At 38.8% G+C, this 24,139-nt stretch overlaps 1 protein-coding gene across 1 annotated transcript in view; it reads right to left on the bottom strand.

The window, feature by feature from the left end:
• HS2ST1 (heparan sulfate 2-O-sulfotransferase 1) overlaps window positions 1–23,918 on the bottom strand; it is an 89,277-nt gene extending 65,359 nt beyond the window's left edge. Inside the window, exon 1 of the mRNA XM_076340555.1 lies at window positions 23,749–23,918. Within this exon, the coding sequence (XP_076196670.1) occupies window positions 23,749–23,872 (124 nt within the window). The 5' untranslated portion in view covers window positions 23,873–23,918. The remainder of the gene's footprint in view (window positions 1–23,748) is intronic.
• Window positions 23,919–24,139: the final 221 nt, after the last annotated feature.

The raw sequence follows: 24,139 nt of genomic DNA, 5'->3' as shown, positions 1-24,139 counted from the left end.
CCCTCACCCCCATCCCCTCAAGTAAGTAGTTAGCGATAAAATTGCCTGAACGTATCTGAGCATCCAATCCAAAGCCCAATGCGCATCTACTATGCTGTTCCTTCAGCCAAGAGACTCTGCTTCTGGTCTAGCCTAGAGTTCATGTCAAACCTTGAGGGATATCTGTGTAAATGGGTCTACGAGCTGGTACAAAGCCCCTTCTACCGCCTCTGCCAAGGAGCACTACCTTTGGCAGATGAGAAGGTCAGGCCCGTGGAGCAGAGAATCACTTAAACCAAGATAGCAAAATCCATCTGGGAATATGAATCAGAGCTCTTTTATGAAGGAGGGGCACCAGATTTCTAACACTTAGCTTCCATCTACTGTGCTAACATTGATTGCCAACCACCACCAGCTCAGTTCTCACGTGGATTTGTAACAGCGCATTTGGAAAGGCTAACTCGTATCACCAGGGGATTAAATTTTCTTGAATTAGTATTCCAGATATATGATGATCAAACTCAATTACTGCCACTGAGATACGTTAACATAGAGGAGCCAGAGCAGGAAAAAAGGAACAATCCTATTATTATACAGGCTGTCCCAGTAGGAAAGGTTTGAACTCTTCAAATCAAAGTAATGTCAACCAGTTACATTAATGGGGTTATTGAAAGTTCAATTACATTTTTAAGAGTTTTCATGAATTAAAAGTGTTACTTCTTAATTGGGAAAAAATTAATTTTTATTATTATTATTATTATTATTCCTCCCTTTTTAAGTAATAGGGCTTTTGTTCACCAAAATTAAAATGTCCAGATTACCCATTTTATAATTTTAAACTAAAGATGTTTAGATTAAATTGGTGACTAGCCAAAAAAATGACTTGAAGTATTTGCTTCAGCTGAGTAAAATAAAGCTTCCCTGCTGGGTAGCCTGGATGAAGGAAAATGACTTGCACACAGATTTGGTTAATCCACCCTTGATTTATCTCCATGTGTGGATACTCAAAAAAGGGTAAGTAGTAACTAATCTCATAAAATTTCGGTTCCAGTATCAATCTAAAATCCAAATTAAACTGGAGTTAAGCACAATAAATACACCAATGCAACCCTATGGTTACACAGAACTGCCCATACTTGGATATTGGTTCATTTGCTTCACTACCTTGACTGACTGTAGCCAAGACTCACTTTTCCAATTTTGTGACGACATGAACAATTAGCATCAGAGGGAAGAAAAATTAAATTTCCACCTGACGTGACTGAAATATAGTGGCACTACAGCAGAAAGGTTGAATAGCCTAATTTTTCCTGTAATAAAGATCAGAGAGTCTTTGCACAAAAAGAATCTGGTTATGGGTATTCATATAAATAATTCAGATTAGCAAAAGCTGCAGATCAAAGCCCTCATCATCCCCCGCCCCCAAAATTAAAGATAGAAATGCTCCTATTTTCCATTTAAATCTCCTCTTTGCCAAGGTGGTATTACTTCTTAGTTTGCTATTCCCATCTGCAACATGTCGGACATATCAATTAGACACCATAAAAACACTCTGCTCCCATCAGTGTTTTGTAGGCAGTAGCTGGGAACAAGTGACACTCTAAGTTACAAGCGGATACAAACATAAATAGCCCCTCCTTGGAGATCTATATGTGGACCCTAAAGCATCCTAGGAATCAGGTTCCCAGACTCTGAACTTTAGCTGTGCACGGCTGCTGTCTTTATGAAAAGAAGTCTTTGGCTCAGCTACAGTTGTCATGGAAACAGCAACTTTGATTTTTAGATCTTTGGTATACGTGATATTTCAGCCATATGTTGCATGCATTTAAGTTCTCTACATATTCCTCCTCTTTAATACCAAGGGAAGTAAGGGAAACGGAATAATTCCAACATTCAAGTAAATGCACGCAATGTACTTCTCAACGTGGAGAAACGTACTTGCAACCCAGAATAATCAAAAATTTAAGCTACTACGAGCATACTTGATCGTCAGTTCCGTGTTTTTTCCTCTTTCCCGAACAGTTTCATTTGTGACAAGACTGCACTTAAAAAATTAAGTCTCTGTTTTTCTGATGAAGCCATGAGATGGGCTTAAGCTTGCTTCTTAACACAGCAAACCGCTTGCTGTGCATTACTCCTGCATTAACAATGTCTGAGAGGTTCCAGTACCGATCACGCAAGGGGTACTGCTGGGCAGAAAACAAGCTCTCCGATATCCCGATCGGTTTGTCTGTCCCCTTCCAAACTGGGACCAGCGTGGCACTTCACAGCACCTTAGGAGCACAGTAAATACAATCTTGGCCTGACGGCACGCTGATGCTATAGTAAGCATCATATACACATGCTCTTCTAAAAAATACCCCCAATATCCAGTGACATACAAGATTGGTCTTGATTCCGGGGGGGGGGAAGATAGCAAAATACTGCTTAGCTTTTAAAAAACAATTAAATAAAACAGTGCAACTGCTCACACACTTGGCATTACAACCATGATCTCCTGTCTTTCCATATTTTCAGCTTTAAAAAAATGAACAGAACTATTATAGCTGCTCTATTCCTTCATCATCCAAAAAATCTGGATGGGCAATCAGAGAGACAAAGAGCGCCCACTCTTCTGTCACTCAGGGTGCTCAATACAGAGCCCCAACCTCAGTCTGAGCAAAGAGCACTCTAACAATATTTCTTCATAAAACAGAGATCGCTTTATAACAAGCTGGCAATCATTTTCTCAGCTACATCCAAACTCTTCACTTCAGAAGCCAGGAACATAGATACCTGACCAAAGTTTACATCTGAAGAAACAATAATTAATTTAGGATAATTGAGAACCAGGTGAACACTAATGGTCAGTGTGAGTAAGACCCTTTGCAACAGTTGACTTGAACACTGTACGGCAGCTAACTCACAGCTCCCTAGATTAAACAGAAATCCCACTCTCACAATGTATGTATTTGAACTTTAAAGAGATGCCCTTGTTTTATTTTGCACATTTTCATTAATGAGGTTCAGTTCTAATTAAAACTATGTAAGTAAACCAGATGCAGAGGACCCTTGTCTTTTGAACTCAAATGCTGTTAGGAAGCATTCAGCATACTCCTAAATGAAGGCTTTTTCACTCCAGATTTCTTCCTCCCCACTCCTGGGGATAAGTAAGCAAATGGATCAATCAATGGTGAAGAAAAAGACAAGACAGCAAGTTACTTTGCCATGGGAACAACTCCTAAAATTCAAAATAGTTCACTTTCTCCTATTTAAATATAAATGCAGTGTAAAGCAGCTGCTACAATGAATGACATGTTCTCAATGTAGAGCTACTACCACAAAGGTTTCCAACCTCTAGTGTGTGACAGTATCAGCTACGGAACAGAAATACAAGCTTCAAACCATTTTACCTCCCGCTTAAGCACATCACAAACAGAAATCAGAACACCAAGCAGGAAAGTAACTGTTGCTCTCCTCTCAAGCAGAAGAAATGAAATTTCAAATATTTAAGGTAGTCGAACAGCAGAAGTACCCCTTGTCAATTATGAAATCCAAAAAGCCTAACTACTCTCTCAAGGAAAAACCAGGGAAACAGTTTTCCTTCAGGAAATACAAACAAAAAAAATACCTGAGAGATAAAAGTGTAAGTGAGCTGCTTTCTTTCTCTATGCTATTACAAGTAATAAAGAAGAAACATGTTATCTTAAGATCTGTTATTTATTCCACCAACACACTCAGAATGTAATCCATCACTCACCCGTAAATGTGTTCTATCATGTTTCATACTGTTCTAACACTGAAAATCTATGCAGTGTTTCAAATAAATACTAAATTCACACACATTTAAACATGCTCCAAATGCTATTTAGACCTTTAAAATTAAGATCTGGGGTTTTTTTCCTGATTTGTTTTCTATAAAGAAATCCTGCTGAATCCCTGAGTATCATGTGGACAAACTTGAAACCAGCTCAAAAACAAAAGCAGCACAGTTGCATAAATATGGCTCCATGCAAGCTCAACTATAGTGGTTTTGGACTGGAACTAGAAACTCCACATTACATATATTCACAGTATTTGATAGATGGTAGATGATAGATTTTCCTATCAGTAAAATAAATCAGTAAATACTGCAAGTATCAACTCTTCAAAGGAGTTTGGGGCAGTTTTAGCTGTACTTTCATCTCTGTACTATAAAAGTTCTGTATTTTGATTTACAAACTAAGTCACAGTATCTAGCAAATAAATTGAAACTGAATATTTCTTGGCATTTTTAGTTTGGAGATAATATGATAAATTCTCTGCTTTCAATGTCATATAATGCTGCTATTATCAGAGTTCTATCTACTATTTGATTTCAGTAAAAATTGAGAAATGTCAGAGCATGGCACCTGGTTAACACAACCAGCCACTTCAGCCATAGCTGCAGCTGCGTAATGCTGACAATCAACCACACACACAAACGGCATCCACAGATGGGTCCGGAGGGCAGAACAGAGGAAAAACAACAGAGTGCATGGCAGGGAGGAGGTTGCTGCTGAAACAATGCATAGTATTTTTGTCCACACTTTAAAGTGGATGGTGGAAAACTAGAGAGGGTGCAGAAGTGCCATAAAAATGATTCAAGGATCAGAAAGCTACCTCACAATGAGAGGCTTAGGGAATTCAACGCGTTTAGTTTTCCAGAGAGATTGAGAAGCGAGATGATTACAGGATATAAGTACTTTTACAGGGAAAAATACTGCAGGGTGGTTGGGAAGGGAGTACAGAAAACATAGTAACAGGATCCAGTAGCTGTAACACGAGACCAACCATGTCCGGATTTCAAGAAATTGAGGTCTTATTTTAAAATAGTGAAAGGCTCCAAAGGTCATTCATAAATGAGCAAAGGAAATGCTCCATTTCTTGATGACATTTTCTAAGCAAGATTGGATCCCCTCCTGGAAGAAATGCATTAGCAAAACTTTTGCTAGGTACCACTTGAAATTTAAGTGACTAATGACAAACAAAAGGTCAGTCTAAGTCTTTAATTGCCCTCCGAAGAGGCAAAAGCTCTGAACCTACGCAATGCTGAAGAACTGTCAGGCAAGTCCTTGCATGAAAAGGATGAATACGATGCATTAAGGGACACATGGTATTTAAGGGAAGTGGCCTGGTGCGTACATTACCGAACAGGCTTTACTGGTTCAGACCAAAGCTCCAATGTCCTGTTTCTGCCAAAGGCCAATAGATGTCTGGAGAAGACATAAAAACAGGTCAAGCACATGGTCATATCTTCCTGATGTATTTACCATTGTCCACCTACTTGCAGCTCAGTAGATTAATGAATTTTTAGATCAACGATTTTTCCACCCCTAGTTTGTCTAAGTATTTCAATAATCACTATATGCTGTGGCATTGTGTTCTACAGTTCACCAGTTTGTTTCAGTACTTTTGAAGCTATCAACCAATAGTTTATTTTTTATCGTTTCCTACACTTGTATAATAAGCATTCCTCACTCACTTTTTCCGTACTACTCATGATTTTACAAGCTCCTACCTTTCATTTCCTAACATGTTTTCCCAAGTCTGATGAGCCTTGGTCTACTTAACCATTCCCTATATGGGAGATGCTTTGTTCCTTTGATTATCCTCACCAGTCATACATCTTTTCCAACTCTGCTATAACCTTTTCCGAGATGAAGGGCAAGAAAGGACAACACAGCAGAATTGCTGTATCCAATGGAAGAAAAAAAAAATTCTCATGTGGCTCTTCATTTGTTTTTAATGGCTTCCAGCATGCTACATGCATTTTTGACCATTGTTGAGAGTTGATATGACGTTTTCATAGAGCTAACTTCTGTAACTCCAAGATGTCCTTCCTCAGTGAGGACAGCCAATTCAGAATCTAACATATGTAAATTTGGGATTGTTTTTCTCCAAAAACATTTAGATATGACAAAATTGAGTTTCACCAGCCATTACCCAGTCACCTGGTATTGAGAGATTCTTCCCCTGAATAGCTCGTTATCATCAAACTGTCATCCCACAATGCACAATAATCTCTAAAACAAACAGAAAAGTGCATATCATGAGTTCAAACCATGAATTAATGCTCAGTAAAAAATACAAGTAACAATTCTAATCACAATCCTCAAAAGACTCAGGGTTTTTTTCAGCTAATTAACAGGACAGGCTTTTAAAAAACATTTTAAAATTGTTTTTTAAAAGCATTGAGCACATTCAGCTCTCGTTCTAAAGCATTAGAAGGAGCAGGAATCAGATGTAAAAGAGGAGATACCTGCAGAGGTCACACCATGTGGTTATTTTTTAAAAGCCCACACAGGCCCCAACACTCAATGACTTAAAACTCCACTACACCAAAACACATTAAAGCAGTTTCCAAGCAACAGAGCTTTTTTTTTATTTATGGTTTTTTAAACAGACTTCTTCAGAATTTAAGTTTAAAGACACATATGCATATACACTTAAACAAAATGCAAAAGCATTCCCTGGGTACTACTGTATCCAGTGTGACTATATTAGAAACTTAAGAAATCTTATTGCAGAAGGACAGTCCAGATTAATCAATTTTACTATTAACAACTGTCTACTCCTCACAAGACACCAAAACCCCCAGATTTAAACCAACCCTACCAGGTGGCTTTATTAAAGACTGGCAGGGCAATCGTTTTTTTTTTACTGTTGAAACTTTAGCTTCAAAAAATTTTACTATTTAATATGCACAGTAGTGTTACAACGTTGAGACCATACGGTTTCAGTTAGCATCGAGGTAACACTGTCCTCCCTAAGTGAAAGTGCTGTGAAACCATACAATAACAATTTCTCATGTGGTGAACATGAGAACAGCACAATGGCAATAGGGAAGGGGAGGAATATCAAATTCACTGTCTAGCTCCTACCTCATTTCAGTAAATCTGTGCCTAACATGCCTTTGTAATTTCTGTGCAACAATACATCTGCTTAGTGTTTTATGTTCTCTTGATAACACCACTTTCTGCAAGAGTCTGTATTACACCAGAGTGCATCATCCTGAATTCATTTTGTTCCCAACCATTTGTGACATTATTAACCAACTGGTTCTCCTGTGCATTGGATAAGAACAAACAGTTTGGACATTTAGTTTTTAAAACTTCAAACTGTGTGTTTTATAATGTTTTTTGTTTGTTTGTTTGATTGATTGATTTAAGGCCCATTTTCCTGGCATAAATTTCACTGCAGTAGGATTTAAAAACATGGTTCATGCAGACATGTCTACAGTTAAATTATTTGTTGATTTAATGTTAAATTTATATTGTGTGGTTTCCAAAATAGAAAAATCTGTGCAGAGACTGTAAATTTAACAGGCTCAGTTTAAGTTACTTAGACCTACTGCATTCCTATTCTTCCCTAAAGCCAAGCTTGCACAGACTCTTGACATCCTTCAGTTGTCCATCCTCACCCTGCAGATTGTTATGTCTAAAAATACAGTAATTCTATTATTGCATATACAGTGCCATAAGTTTGAATGGCCAGGCTAAATTAGCTTAAGATGATATTTGTTACTCTCAAACTTATGTAACTCATCTTTAGTTCCACTGAGAGATTACAAACACATTGCCGTGTTCTGAAGCAACAGGCTTATGACAGTGGAGGTAAAGTACCATGTGAGGCTGGAAAGCACCTAAAATTCTACACTGTTATTCTGACCTTCTGTACTTCCTTTGTTTCCACAACCAGACTTCAAAAAAAATCACCACAAGCCTTTGTGTATGTCTTCTTACAAATTTTTCCCCCCCTTTTTTCAGAGAGAGGGAAAAGCTCTCTCATTAATGGTAAGTCCTATACTTTTTTAAACTTACCACATATTTAGAGTAACAGCAAGGCCTTGCAACAACAGCTAACATAGTTACCGTGGAGAATAATTAATATGCAGCAGCTTTTAAATTCATCATCTGGCAAAGGGGGTAGGAGAGAAGGAGAAATTGTCTTGTCCCTTGTTCTGAGGGAGATGATAAGTTTTCTCATATTTATCACTAATTGAGAAACCTAAAGTTGCACTAACAAGAAGCGTGTTGATCAGTTGGCCTGTGATAAGCGGAGCACCAGGCCAAAAAGAAAACACAAAAATCTGTATTCATACAGGGGTTACTCAACGTCTCTTCTCTCCCATTACTTTATTCTGGAGCACGTTGGTGGTATGCTTCCATGAAGCACGACTAAGGAATCACGTCTGCAGAGGTCTGCTATCCATTCACACAGATGTCAGTGAAGTATTCCATTTGCAGTATCTCATGAGGGATTTTTAGAGAAGTCCCTCACTGACTGTTCCACAAATTCCAGTAACAGAAATACTGCAGCAAGTTTTCCACTTAAACAGTAGTGACATATATTGTCATCAGAGAAGGAACACTGTTAAAATATGACCAATTTCAGCTCTGTGGTTTCAGATCAATATAGCAAGTCTTCAAGAAAGGAATAAGACTCCTTGAAAGACTACATTTCATCTTTGTAGACGGGGGGGGGGGGGGATAAAAAAAAAAGGAAAAAACAAATCAATACATGAGAGGTTGTTTTCCAGGATGTTATGAAATGTTATCACCTTACAAGCAATTTTACATGTCTTTTCTGTTACCAGCATCATTTACAGTATGCTGCTCTCCTTAGCTGATTTTATTTAACTTACTGCTGAGTAAGTGGTATTCAAGCTGCTCACAAGAAGAAACCATGGAAGTGTCAAAGCAGGTTAAATTCTTGAAATAGCCAGTGAGCTCCCAAGGCCGACAGGCTACTGCTTATTTAAGGAATAGAATAATAAGCATAACACATTTGTCCATATACATGTTAAACATTGGAAAGTCTTTAATAGCATATGAGGTACAGCGCAGAAATTATATATAGACCCTGAAACAGCCATCAGTCTTGTAAACATACACTCTCTCCTCTGAAACGTTAGTTTAATGAGCTTAATTCCAATTAATCTAAAAAGTAACTAACTCTACAAAGGTTTTATTTCAATGCCTACTGAATATAGTTATTTAAATAATTAACGATCCACATAGTCTAATAACTAAAAACATTTCAGGAAATCCTTTAGCACCAACTACAAAGATTCCCTCAGCACTAAGATGGGTGCAGGACTCCAAGGGAAGAAATTGCTCTATATTCTGTGTGATGCACAACGGAACAAATGGTATAGAAAGAAGACCCGTAAACCTCTATTTTGTCGTAACTTTAGGGCAACACACATCATGAACAGACTGATGCTTAAATCTGCATCATAAATGCAGCACTTCAGAAACATGCAAGAGAGCTGTGGAACAAATACCCGGGCAGAAACATGCTGACAGAAGCCAAGTTCATATCTTCAAGAGAGGCTGCAGTAGCCTGAGTAAACATACCGGCTCACTCAGACCTAACTCATGTAGCTTTAAACAGGGTAAGGGAGACTAAACAGTTCTCTGTCAAGCAACACAAGGATACCAATACAGTTTTCTATCCATAGCAGTATTTCTCAAATGTGTATGAAGAAATAACAACTTTAAACTTGAGTAAATACAGTGGCTTTTTGTACATATACAAGTTTATAATGTCACATACCTGCAATATACCTGTGAAGGACATGGATCAAACAGATAGACCGTATCATTTCTGTATTAGGGTGGTCCCTATGGATATTTTTAAAATTACTTTCCATCTGAAATATGAAGACTTTTTCATTTATTTCCCCCCCCCCATCCCAATCAGCTATATCCTTGGGGCTCTACAGGTGAGGGGAGCAGAGGCAGAAGTGTTTCGGAAGGTTTCCATGCTTGATGGCCATTAGTGGCCCACACCATTAGTACTAACCTTCTCTCACCCCATCATCTCTTGTATTGCTGTGAATCATCACAAGACCCTACAACCCCAACCTTCCCCCTGCTTCACGTATGGACTCTTTAAAAGACGTGGGAAAATTACTTTCCCCAACAGACTCTGTTTTATTTGATTGTTACTCCATGTTACAAGGCTGCACTTTATAGTCTGTAACAGTTGTTCTGTTCAGTCAGTGGTTCACAAATTAACCTGTAAAATGGCAAAAAGCTCAATAAAAAATGTTCTTCATTCTAACATCGTAGCCAAGGCTCACAGAGCATAAAAGGGGAAATTTCCACAAAACACGCAAACAAGGAAAGCCACATGCACTTTGTTGATCCAGTGGTTGCTAGACCACTCAAGGCAAGAGATCTTAAATTTTCATTAGAAAATGCCATTCCAGCAGTTGGCATTAGTAAATGTTCTTCTTGGATGTTCACTTTAAAAAAAAAACCAACAACAACAACACCCCCCCCCCTGCAAAAAAAAAAAAAAACACCAAACCAAATAGTCACTTCTTCACCAAAACAAAGTTTAGCTCTTTAGCAACCAAGTCATAGGATGATTAATAAGTACTAAAGCGCAATTTAGGAAGTTTGCTTTAGATCAGACTATCTTTTATTCAAAAAAAAAAAAAGGAATCAAAGCATAACTAATTTTTACATTTATAAAATCAGTACTGCTGTCAAGGCAGCAGAGTACAATAAAACAATAGCACTACAATGTGCAATTATTGCAGTAAGCTCAGTCATAGCTTGGAAAAGTGCCGACTGTTACTTGTTTTCTAAAGAAATTGTTAGAGAAAAACAGCCACCATTATCCAAGAATACTTTTGGCAACTAATTCATATGGTCTTTGACATATGCTAACAGTTCTTGAATGATACACCTCCCACCTCCTAAAAACTTTGCATTTGGTAACAATTTAAGTGCCATACTTTTCAAGGACTGTTGCGATATTTTTAGCTAATTTTGACCTTGCGTTTAGATCAAACAGGAAGCGGCGATAAACTTCAGAAAATTATTATCCTCAAATCATTACGTTCTTTCTGTCTACAAACTGCCTAAAACAAGGATTCTTTGCGCTGAAACCAAACCAAACACTCAAAACCTGTATGAGGGTCTCCCTTGGACAAGACAAGGACACATACACAACCCATTAGCATACGCTATGTTCCCGTATTCTATCTTGTACAGCATGCAGTTGCTTAAAATCTTGTCACCACAAAATGCCATATATTAAAAACCACAGGAAAATTATGAAGGGTGCTACTGAAACTGCACAAGACAAGTTTAGTCAAGTTTGAAATCAATGCATTTCCGATCTTTAAATATCACAGGTTTTTTAGCTCCTCAAATTCCTTGTAACAAAGGTTTTGAACAAATGAAAAAGAACAATCCCTTTTTGCAGTTTTATGTCTGTACTTGGGTAATCCTTATCAGTTGGTAAAGCTTTAAACTACCTGGTAGTTCTGCCTGATACGTATTTGTGAGGTCTAGACATTTTTCTATAGAGAAGCCAAATATTCTTGCCAATTTAGGTCACTATTTAATTGTGGAACCTGATACAGCAAAGGTTGAAGGATTAACAGAATTTGCGGACAGTTTGTAGATACGCGATTCCATCAAGGGCAGGAAACTCATCCAAATCAATTCCTGGCTATCTGAGAGGGTTTTCATACAGGTTTCTCTTGCATACTAGTTATCTCTAGAGCGCCATCTCATGTTTACATTTACATGCACATACTTAATATATATTAAGTAAAAGAAATGTAGGAACAATCACTGTATTTCACGTTCCTGCTGCCATATATATGAATACTTGACAGATTTTGTTGCTTAAGTGTCATGTTGTCAGACATTTAGTAGGTTTTTTTAATACTTAAAAAGCACATGATGTAAGTGCTATTTTTATTTCCATATTGTTTCAAGATGGCATAACAGTGAGAGGAAGCAAGTCTAAAAAAGTTTACTCTGTTTTCCAACATTCATTCTTGAAAACTAGTATTTCAATCTCAGTTAACATTTAAAACCTTTTCTCACCATCTCCAGCAAAACAAATATTTTGTATGCAAATTTTATAGCACCAATTTAAGAAATTTAAGTTTATTACATCCCATTACTTATCACAAAACAATATGTGCTTTTAACTGCAACCTTGACACAAGCTTCCACCAGTTAAAGAGTGCACGTTTTTAACACTTACACATAATCACCACTAATGCTCCTGGAAAATATAAAAATGGTCATTGAGTTTCTAAGGGCTTTTTTCTATGGCTTAGAACAAGAAAAAAAAAAAAAAGAAAAAAACTCTTTCAGTATCTTCATTCCTCCTTCACACGTGTTTTTTTTCTTTAAACTTGGTATGTGAATAATTTATCATCTATTTCTCTTTCCTAAATCTCATATTAAGACTGCCTTGCCATCTGCACTATGCAATCACACATAAGTAGGCACAAAAATCACTAGAAACAATGCTTTGGGTTGCTCCAGTCACCACAAATGTTTAGAAGAATGCTCCCACAAATACGTCAGCAAGACCATGGTTTTCAGAGTATGGCTTGGAAAGCACAGACAGGAAAAGCAGAAAAGGATAGATATAAATGTTTTACTATTTGATTTATTGTCTCTTTCTGCTAAACTACCACCTCAGTTTTACATTGGTTTTTCACATGAGAAAGGAGAGGAGGGTTTAACAGTATTGTAGAGGGTAAATGACAAAGCAATAGGAATCAGAAGCAAGTACATTTTCAGACTGTTAAGCTAGAGTGAAGCCAGCCTTGAAAATAAGTGTATTCCCCAATACTCTGCCTTTTTGTTGAGATCAGACAGACTGTGGATAGCTTACACATGCAAAAGTTGCGCTGATCCTCACATACACATCCCTTCTACTCCTCATTTCCCCTCTTCAAAAGTTCATCTTTAATATTCTCCTCTAAGCTTGACCATGCACTTACGAGATAAATTTCCCTTTAGGCCAAATGCATTTAACATGCCTCATGAGTAACTAAGAAGCCTGACAAATACTCTCTACCATTTTTCTGTGTTGGATGAAGGGGTGGCTGTCCTTTCCAGTCCAGAAGCAAACATATGCCATCTCTACAGCTCAAAGCATTAAACTAAACTGAAATCAAGAGTGCTTTGACTTCATGCTCCATGGTCTGATCTCTGCTGGTGGAGGAGCTGGGCACACGTCTGGCGACCACCCTGGCTAGCAATGGAGTGATATCCTCCCACGGGAGCGCTGGGCACACTGCCGGGGGAACAACATTTTATGGGCCCGCTGCTAACTTTGACAGCTCATCTGTCGGGACTTGTGACTTCTCAACCCCTCTTAAGCACCCCCATGACTGACAGCAATTTCACTTCATTAACCACTCCAAAATCTCTCCTCAAAATTCAAAACTTTGGAATAAAAGTTGCTCCAACTGAATTCCGTGGAAAAGTTTTTACGCAACCCTAACTGCTTTGGCCATTGAAGAGTTTCAAAGATAAAATTCAAGTTTGTACCAGACATGACAGGTTATGAACACTGCTATGTTTAAATGTAAGCTTAGGCAGGTATTTCTGGTCATTCAGCCTTTGTTTTTGGCTCAGAAAGCGCATTTGTGAGGCAGTTCAAGGACTAGAATAAATACTATGAGCCTACTAGAAGGTAAGGTGTTCTGGTACTTCTCATAGCAGAAAACACCTGGACTACTGCATACACATTAAACACACAGACTATGAGCCCTAATTTAGAAGTATAAATCAAGCAGTATGCCAGAAATTTTCTAGCTGGTTTTTTTTTGCAGCTTGATCAAACAAGAACATGAAGTACACTCCTGTTGAAGATAAAACTTTAAACCTTAAACAGGCCCTGCTAAAACACCGGAGCTACTGCAAGTTTTGTCTTCACTCAAACTAACAGCAGCTGCACGAGTAGCACGTCAGGATTAACAATTTAGAGAACAAAGGGAGGGAGGCACAGAGGTATTTAAAAAATAAAATTTGTTTTAATAAAAGTAGGAAGACAGTAAAAATATATAACATTCCAATTCCTACTAAATGATCATACTCTAAAAGGTCATTTTGTAGACAAGAACATTCTCCAAAAAGCAAATATACATCTACTCTTGAAATGCTATCTTTGAAAGTGAAATGGAGTTCAAAAACATACTCAGTCCAATCCCACTTTACACACTTTGAAGTCATCAAATTGGACAGCAAGATCTAATTGCTTCATCATAAGACAGCAAACTGTTCATCAGGTACTTCTCTTCAAAAGCTTGCCTTGTTGGCAGCACCACCAAAGTTAATACAAAATAGTTAATTTGCCTAAAACCCTATTAAAACAGACTAAATTATTCTCAGATAAGCAGGAGGGCTTTGTAAGCTGCTTTGGTTTGGCTTTTTTTAAAAAATAAATAAATAAAATAAGAGGGGCAAACTATAAGACATTCAATATTCCCAAAGGCACTAACTTGATTAAGCGAAAGCATTTTAGTGCTATGGTCATCTCAGCACGGTTCACAGGATAACTTATCAAGAAGAGTATGCAATTATAGATATTTTGCCAGGAAAATATCTTTTCTCACTTTTAAGAGCACACACTGCTGAAGGTTTACTCACAAATGAGATGCTCAAAAATCTTGGCTGGAAAGTTGACAGTGGGAGTGCAGCTGAAATAGGATTCTACCTATGAAACACTTCATTCAACACCAGGATACAAAAAAATCTGACGTTATGACTTTGTTTCCAAAAACACGGATCCTCATACAAGATCTTTTGTATACCGGGTACAAAACCACATCTTCAGAAAGTGATCATTCACCTGTGCTCAAGAGTGATTTGGTCAATAGACAAGGTGTAGTATTTTTGTCCCTCACCATTGGAATAAAACCCTGTGAGAAACTACTTTTACCACAATGGAAGGACACGGCTGGACTCAGCTTTTGTAAAAATTAATCCCCATTTTTTGAAGGAATCAAAAACTTGAAATTAGATCTTCCAAAAAGTTATTTTCTCCTCAGTTTACATCTGTCATTCAAATGCTAAAGGAGACAAAATCTTAGACTGCTTTGTTTTGTTCTGGAGGCACTTTTTGGTCCATTTAATGTGTCAGAATAAGATGCTATCATTTTCACATCCTACTTTTTGACTTCATTCCCTTTTACTCTAAATTTATAAATCCTTCTCAGAATTACAGAAATCCATTGCTCAGAAAGAATGATCAAAATCAACTCCAATACAATACAATCAATTGCTGATTAATGTTTTGTATATTAAAACCCATTGCAAATGCCACGTTTTGCAAAAAGGGACTTCTACTACTGCAAAACCTCCTCCAAAGTCCCCCACAGAATTAATGTAAAGAAATGCAAATATTTCAAAGAAAACACAGATATGCTATTTATGCAATCTTTGTGAATATGTTCAACAACAATATATCCAGAAAAGAAGACAATAGAAATACTGAAAATGGAAAGATACGCAGGGAAAAGATTCAGGAGGAAAAAAAAAATAATTAAGTTAGCTGGATTTCCCTCTCCACTTTGCAGAAAGTGAGAGGAACAAGCATAATCGCTGTTCAGTTGGTCTCACATCTCCAAGTTCCTTCATGTTCTCAACAGCCTTTTTGCACCTTTTTCAAAGTGAAATGAATGGCTACTGCCTTTCAAACTGTTGTCCAAGACAGATCAGTCCTACACTACAACACTGGAAAATACAGACAATGAGGGTGAGGAATATATACATTCATAATATTTATATTTATTATAATCATATACATTTTAAATTTATATATTCCTTACTCTCCCCTATGTATTTTTTATATATATTAAAAAAATAGAAGAATAAAATAAGATCTTCTGAGAGAAAAACCACTACAGAAGTAAATGGGGAAGATATGCATTTTAATTTAAGGAACCTAAGATCCCATCCCCACACTCTTTACAGTTTTACAGCAATTATGCACAAGGTTTGCATAAACACTTCAAAATCATCAAAAGCTGTTTTATCAAAACAGCACTTAAGTTTTACATATGTTTCAACACAAATTAGTATTCAGAATTAAACAGCAAGTTGATAAAAAAAAAAAAGGGGATGTCAGCTGTCATTTTAAACTCTATCTGGTTAGAGAGAGAGAATGGACGTAAAGGAAGGCAGACAAAGACTGGGCCAAAGTGATAGATAGCTTCTTTCCAAATACTTTTTGTAATTTAATTATCTTATTAATTCTCTCACTGCCCTAGACTCCTAGCTACTCATGATGAATTTTATCACTACCAGAAAGCTTGAATAATAATTATTACAGAAGTAATGTTATTGAAACCATGATGACACAAGGATATTGCAAAGTAAGGACAACAGTAATACACCGAATACTAGAGACAATAAAAAGACATGCAGATGTAGCTGGGCTTCCTGCAGATACATTTGCAAACAATACCTCTATGGTAAAAATATGCTCTTAATTTATAGCCGTAAAAAGCTAAACTACAGCACAATGAATTAATTACTTGGGAACATACAGACACTCAATATGAAGTCAGACGCTGACACTCAAGGGCACATCCTGGAATAACACTGATGTCCTGACAGTCAGCATATTCCTGACACAAAAACATACATATATGTGCAACATGAATGCGTCCACAAGTATTGAGAATTTATATCTTTAGTGAAGTGCCTGGGCATACCAACTATAATCAGCACTAGCAGTAATTTTAATATAGGCAATTACTGGTAGAAATGTCAAATGGAGGGACTTCAGTTCTCCAAAAGTTAAAAGGTCAAGTGGAGAGGAGTTGGGGGGTGAATAAAGAACCAACTGACCCAATTCCAGGAAGGGACGAGCTTGGCTTTTCTCTTCTAAGTGACCGAAGACTTCTCTGAATGCCGCCTTTCTCAAGATGCTGGGCTTTGAACACAACAACTTCACAGGGCCACAAGTTTTTAGGGGAGTGGGCAAATCCAACAGAATTGATGGGCTTGAACATCACACGAAGCTAAGGTTTGAATACGATACTGCCCGCCCTCTGTCTAGGTAGTGAGTAGGACAGATTGAAGTTAAGAGCCTGTACGTGTTTATGATAGGCTGCAGCCAGCTGGCCAAATTTCAGATGCCTCTCTCAACACCAAACTCCTTTCACTCAGTCTTTTATTTCTGGTTGAAAAAAATAATGCAAATACACGTAACAGTTCAGCTATTTTCTACAGCATGGCACTTTCATTATGCTTGCGAGGCTAGTATTTCAGATATATAAACAGATAAATAGCACCACATTCCAAGCAAAGCACTTACCACTATTTTAATACTGCTTTGACAAGGTTTAAATACACTTCAGATAAGTGACAAAAACTACAGATAGCACACAATTACACAAAAAGGCTGTCTTTTGACCCAATTAAGTGATAATACGTGGCGGATTCCATATGCAAAAGCCTTCTATTTCCTAAGGAGAAGGAAGAATTTGAGGGAAGGCATTCATTATTAGAAGACAAGACAAGTCTGGCCAGAATAAGTCTAACAGTGAGTGACTCACGGTTGCCAGTCAGTAGATATGGAAATGACTTGTTCATGAACTGTTCAAACGTCCCTAACCTCAACAGCCAGGGGCAATACAAAGCTGTGCAAAAAAAAGAATCCAGCTGCAAATATGCCAGTTCTCTGAAATAAGGAAGAAAAAAAATCCTATGATTTATTTCACTTCAGATATACAAGATAAACTGGAAAGCAATGGTTTAACCTGTTATGCTAACTCCAAAGTTTAAGTAGTTCAGCAAGGGCTGTTTGGGGCTTTTTTTTTTTTTTAATATATATACATTTTATATGTGTTTATATACATACACACACACATATACATATATAAAATGCACAACCAGTCAATTTTAATTTAGTGGAGTATTTGGGGGTCTCAGGTTTTGTTAGGGTTTTGCTGTGGTTTAAACCAGTTCCTTTGATAATAATCTCCAGTGAGAACTAAAAAAAAGGACATAGTAACTTCCAGTCATTCAATTTCAAAGGCACATTGCAGACATGAAAATTTTAGTTACTTTTGCCATGCTCAGCAGTAGAAAATAGACAAGAAAAACAAAGTGAGCATTGGCATGGTATTATGCCATAACGTCATTGTTTTAGTTGCTTTATCACAGAGTAAATAAAGGCATTTAGAGTAGCTTTTTCTGATTTTCAGCAGTGCTACCGCTTTTACAGTGCCAAGCACATTACTGAAACCTGCCAGGTATTTCATTATTGAAATAACCCAATCTCCCTTCCTATGAAGAAAAACGATGATATGGAAGAACATAGAACTCCTTTAAACACTTTCTCCTGAGGTTCTCAGCCTTGAACTAATTCCCTACCTCATAGCTACCATTACCAAATCTGTAGTACTGCATTAATTCACAAAGAAGAAGAGCACGGCACTTGCATTTCTTTGGCTGTCCAACAAGCCTTTTCTATCCTAAACAACTGATTGTAATCGTGGCTCTTTTCCAGGATTTCCCCGGCGGATGGCATTGTAAGTCTTTGTGCTCTTCAACTGAAATTTGTGCTTTAAAAAGTAACATACATAGATATGTACTGGCCCAAACCTGACCTTTTCCAATGGAGAATCTAGAAAGATGCAGTGCCTTACCTGGTGATTACCTCATCCACTGCAGTCTGTGGCTGGAGGGACTGGAGGCGTACGCTTTATCTGATTTCTCAAGTCCATTTCACCTCTCACAGCTGCCCTCAAAATATCTCTAACAAAAATATCCCCTTGCCAGATAACTCTCCAGAACAGCATCTGCTATTAGAAGCGAAGGCACAGCTCTCACCACATCACTAATTCTCAAACCTACTTCACTAAAAGCACGAGGCCTGCAAACTAGGTACAACAATACTAAATTTTAAAAAGTTGTGCCTCTTAATTCCACTGTTAGAAACAGATGTTGGAGTGCCAGTGAAAAGGGGTGAGATCAAGCCTCAGATCCCATTAGCAAGTCTGAACTGTCTTGGTATGTGCTTGGGAACGTGCACAATTCTGTATTAGTCAAAATTCAGACATTACCAATTTCATAGAAAATGCAACAGTAGCAGCTGCAACACTTATTCCCAAAAAAGTTGTAAATAAATATAAAAATCACAAACAATAACACAATAAATAAATAAAATATAATTCATATAATTGCTCTATATCACACTTTTCAATGGGAAGTACAAGCACAGTATGGGAATATGGGAGTAGTTTTAAAATTTATTCTCAAAGTGCCTGGAACGACCGAGGGCATGGTGAAGGGGAACGGTAAGGGGGAACTAAATGAAAAAGTATGATAGAACCAGCAAGGCAAAGTGGAAGAATGTTGCACTGGCTGGAGAGATACCGAGGAAGCAGCATTAAAACTCTTTATTTCAGGAAAACAGCTTCTGAAAGAATGCCTCGGGCTAATCAGTGGAAAAGAATAACCACTGGCCAACAGAGCTATATTTAAAAGAAATGCTAGTAAATTATGTGCGTAGCTGTGTGCAGCCAGAACTGCCAACAATCACAAACTACTCTTTATAAATGAAGTTCAAGTATAAATAATATACTAAGGAACCATGCATGCTATATTGTGAGGGACAATTTAAGAAGTTTTCTGAGATTTTCCAAAGATCTTCCAAACACATGCAACGGGCAGGCCTACTGACGGGAGATTTTTTTTTTTTCTAAATGAAGGAAACATAAAATGCCTATTATTTCAACATCCCAAAAAAGCAGAAACTCTTGTATTTCTAGATAGCATAAGATTTAATCATTGGGAAGTTAAATCATTTAACTTCAAAGGAACAGTGGTTTGTTAGGTACTTGCACAGTGCTTAGAAGGATACTACACCAGCAAGGGCCACAGGCGCTAGGAAACTACCTTAAAAATAATTAAAAATCTGGCAATGAATTAATCATCAATTAAATTTTCTTCCCTGTGCTTAGGAAAAGAACCTTAGCCTTTCAAATTATTCATGTATTTTCAAACAAAAAAAAAAAAAAAAAGTAAAATATTAAGAATTTCTTTCAAATGACAGACTTCTATATGCTGAATTCAAGGTGCTGAATTAACAGATATGAGCCGTAAGTTTGTTTATCACTTAGCGGAAGAAATACTCCCACAGTACAGCTAACCAGTGTTTCAACATGATCTGAAGCAATAATCTGAAATGGTAATAAAGTTGTTCAATCCTTGTTCTCCCTGTTATGGTATATTGTTACTTGGACGTGGACTGTTTTCAAAATCCATTATGTAAGTATCATTAAACAGCCAGAAAGTAGCGGTGTTACTTCACTTTCACCCCACCAAAGAGTAATCCTTCCCCATCAACTATCCTCACCTTCTCTGATCAATCCCACAGACTCTTCCTTGAATGAGGCACTGTCTTCCCCCACCCCTCTGCCCAACCTTGAAGTGCTTCTATAGTACTTGCTATTTTAGAATAAAATTAATCTAACAGAAGAATTCGAACACGTACAAACGTCCCTCTTCTCTTCCTCCTCCCCACCAATGCATTACAAAATTTTGGGGAGGGAAGAGAAGTGATGGTCGGATTACTTCCCGCTGGATCAGTTTTTTGATCCAACTCGCCACGAACACTAACGGCAATGCAGGAGATGGCATGGTACACGTTTAATTGCTAGGTCAGTTTAAACCAGAGGCAGAGCTGCACCCACCAGGCTTCCAAAAACCAAAGGGGATGGTCAGACATTATTTCTGTCCCAGGAATGATAGTGCAACCTCAATTTGCTTTTCACATGCAATATTCTCTATTAGGGCTGTGCATTCCTAGAGTTAATGGACAACTACCTACACCAGGCTTAAATAAGAACATTAAAGTTCTCACTGGCAACTAGGGACAGCTTAGTCTGGAGAGAATGCCGATTTAGCTGCCCTTACGTGTAAACTTGAAAATAATATGAAAGATTAATAGCTGTATGTACAAATCTCACCAAAAAAGTCCTTGAAACTGGGTTCTGACTGGGCTCTGCTTGTGATCTCACCGCTACAAACTATTTGTAAAGAGCTTAAGAAGTCCAACAGCTGCTGAGAAGTTACAATGAAGATTTTGATTTTATTTTTTTTTAATTAGGCAGTTATCTTTCATATGATGAAGAAACCCACAGGTTTACAAATAGCTTTTTAAATTATATTAGGATCATAATAATCTCATCACAGAGAAAAAAGCAGCATCAGCATTTGTGATGGTCATTTGCTTCTGTCTCCTGTACTTCTCAACTTAAAAAAGAAAAGTTTGCCAGGGTAACTGAGTTTTACCCATATAAAGTCTTACAGGAAGAAAAAGGTTCCCATTCTTTTTCACTCAGAAACATGCTCCAATTTCATGTTATAGGCAAAATATTTTAAGATGTTGAACTGAAATTAACCCCCCCCCAATTATTCAGTACTGAATCAGGCGTTGCTCATATGTGAAGAAATTGGATAAAACCCTTTCTATCAGAAAGTATGGCTGAATATTATTAGAACTGCTGATAAGACTAGAGATTATTTTATTTGCTATCAAAACTGAAGTCATTTGATTTTCCTAGTCGACACCTAATTCTTACAATTACTTTCCAAGATGACAGTTTATCATATGGTATATCAATGCAAACACATAGCATAGTTCTAAACCCGGTACCCAAACAACATGCAATGTGACTTCTAACATAAAACGCCCACTGAAACACAACTGAAAGACCAAAAGAACTATTTTGTCGTTATCATCAAATCATAGTATCACTGCCTCTTCACACACACCTCATTCTTTTGGGGGGCAGGAAGAAAGATTGGAATTCAAGTGCATTAGCCCAACTAATTACTTTGATTTGGAGAAAACCATTCTCCATATTACAGCTCAGTAGAAACATCCCCAACCATGATGGTAAAAAAGTTTCTGTAATGAAACCTTAACATTTGCTAGTCATAAAATACATACCAAACACGTAAAAAGGGAGACATTCAGACAGCTAGGAGCTTTTTAACAAAGCATACTCTCACATTAAAAAAACAGAACCAGAGTTCAAAGCTGTTGCAGAAAGCCCTTTTTCCCCTCCTTACACAGGTTTTAGAGAATCACTAGTAAGCTGCTCACAAAGCAAATCTTTCCATCATACTTTTAATAAACTTTATAATAGTTTTCCCTTCTCCTTAAGAAAAAAAAATCAGCAGAACATAGTAATTAGATTCTTGTCCCAAAGCAGTATGAGCTGTGTATTTTAATCCTCTAAATATGTAACTTAAGCACGCCCATTGCATATATGTTAAGGAGGAAGAGGAAGTTTTACCAGCAGAATTCTTTAATCTCACATGCATTATGTTAATCTTTTCATGCCAGGAGGTAGATTTCCCCAAAGTAACATACACTGTCAGCAACAGAGGCACCGAAGCCACAGGTACCAACCAGTTTAAAACAGACGGATACAAAATTCCACCGAACCTTGAGCACTGTGTTAACACCTGCTTGAATTATCTTCCAATTTCATTCATTTTCTTCTTCAAATTTTTGTTTACAGTTATTGAGACCCTGCAAAAATTATGCCTTGATTATAATTGGTACAAACTTTCAGCTGGAAAATATGCAGAGCAAGAGCATCCCGTACCTCAAGCAGTCAACCACTGCCATTTCCAGGGTCCTAATCTCTAATATCCAGTTCAGAGAGAGCAAAGTGGAAAAGAAATGCTGAGATGTAAAATCCCAATGGCATTCGCACAGCTCAACATTCAGTTATGCTGAGTCTGGCTCTGTTAGCAGCTCACTGTTAAACTTCCCATGTCACTCAAAGTCCACTTCTAGTTTTAACACCAGTAGGAATATGACATGTGCATTTTTCTTCCTACAAACTTGAGGTGTTCATAGTCTAAATATCTTAGTACAGTCAAATAATATGAGAAAACAAATCAACAATGTTTGTAAACCAGCCCCTGCACTTGTATACACCAGAAGCCTCAGTGCTCTGCTTTTACAACTCCTAGGCACCACAAACTAGGTTCAGAATGGTATTTTTTCACATCGCCGAGACCCTTAATTAAGTAATGTAAAATCTATACAAGTTCTGCAGCTTTACGTACAACAGACAAAGCAGTAAGATGTCACCTACCAGGCAGATATTACTCTGAAAAGGTCTTTTTAAGGCAGGAAAAGCAAAGGAAAGCTTACACAAGAGTTTTCAAGTTCATCGTTATTCTGTTTAACTACAGCTCAGTGACAGTCTAGGAGATCACTAACTACACTCAGTAAACTGCAGAAAATATCATCTTACGTTCAACGAGAGTAAAACAAATTACCCATTTGTCATTAAGAACAATGCCTTTAGCTTTTTCGTTCGTTTTTACACGGCGCTTTCCTCTGCAATGCCAAGCGTTCGTAAAACGTTTGAAGAAGAGATTAAATGGGAAGAAGAGGAGAATCCGTTGCAGCAGCAGGCAGCAGAACCAGACTCACTTTGGGCACCGCTGCTGCTCCTCTCCTCCCTTCCCAGGTGCCCGTCCGAAGGCACAGGCAGGCCGGCCGCCGCTCCTAATAGCTTTGAACACCGCTGCCCTTTTAAGAAAGCCCATTTAGACGCACTACAGGAATATTTATCTTTCCCACACCGGTCTCTCCTAGGTCTCATGATCTCGCAAAACACACATACGGATGAGCTCACAGGCCAAGGCTGCCGCCCCTGCTGCCGACAGCCCCTTCTGCAGAGTCCCCAGACCCTATCGATCGGGTCCTTTATCGTTTCGGGCATGTAAACACAAGGAGCCATACGGGAAAAGTAGCCGACGGTGCGTGTCCCCCCCACCCCCGGCCCGGCGGCACGCCGAGGCGGGGGGAGCCCGGCTGCCAACCCCTGGCGCTCCCGCCGCCGGTCCGACTGCCCGCGCTGCCGTCTCCCCTGCCTCTCCGCGCCCTGCCCCGGCCCGTTCCGCCCCAGGCCCCCGGCCGCGCCCCGCCGCCGCCGCCGCCGCCGCTCACCCAGCTTGCCGCGGGACTCCTCCAGCTTCTGGATCTGGTTCTCCAGGAAGAGCACGGCCACCCCGAAGACCAGCACCGCCAGCAGCTGCAACTTGGGCGGCAGCATAATCCTGAGCAGCCCCATGAGCAGCAGCAGCAGCGCCGCCCGCCCGGGATCACGGCATAACGCGGGGCCCGGCCGCGGAGGCCGGCGGGAGCCGCCGCCGCCGCCGCCGCAGGGACGGCGCGAGCGAGGGGAGGCGAAGGGAGCGCGGCTGGGGGCGCGCGACAGGGCCCGCCGCCGCTCTCACATCGCCCCGCAGACCGCCGCCCCCCGCGCCCGTCACCAACCGCCGCGCGGCGGCCACCAGCGCGCCCCTCCCCCGCCTGCGTGCGCTGCTCAGCAACCGAA

This window comes from Aptenodytes patagonicus, chromosome 5 (genome assembly GCF_965638725.1).
Source record: "Aptenodytes patagonicus chromosome 5, bAptPat1.pri.cur, whole genome shotgun sequence".
Classification (NCBI taxonomy): Eukaryota; Metazoa; Chordata; class Aves; order Sphenisciformes; family Spheniscidae; genus Aptenodytes; species Aptenodytes patagonicus.
This window is presented reverse-complemented; position numbering and strand designations above follow the sequence as displayed.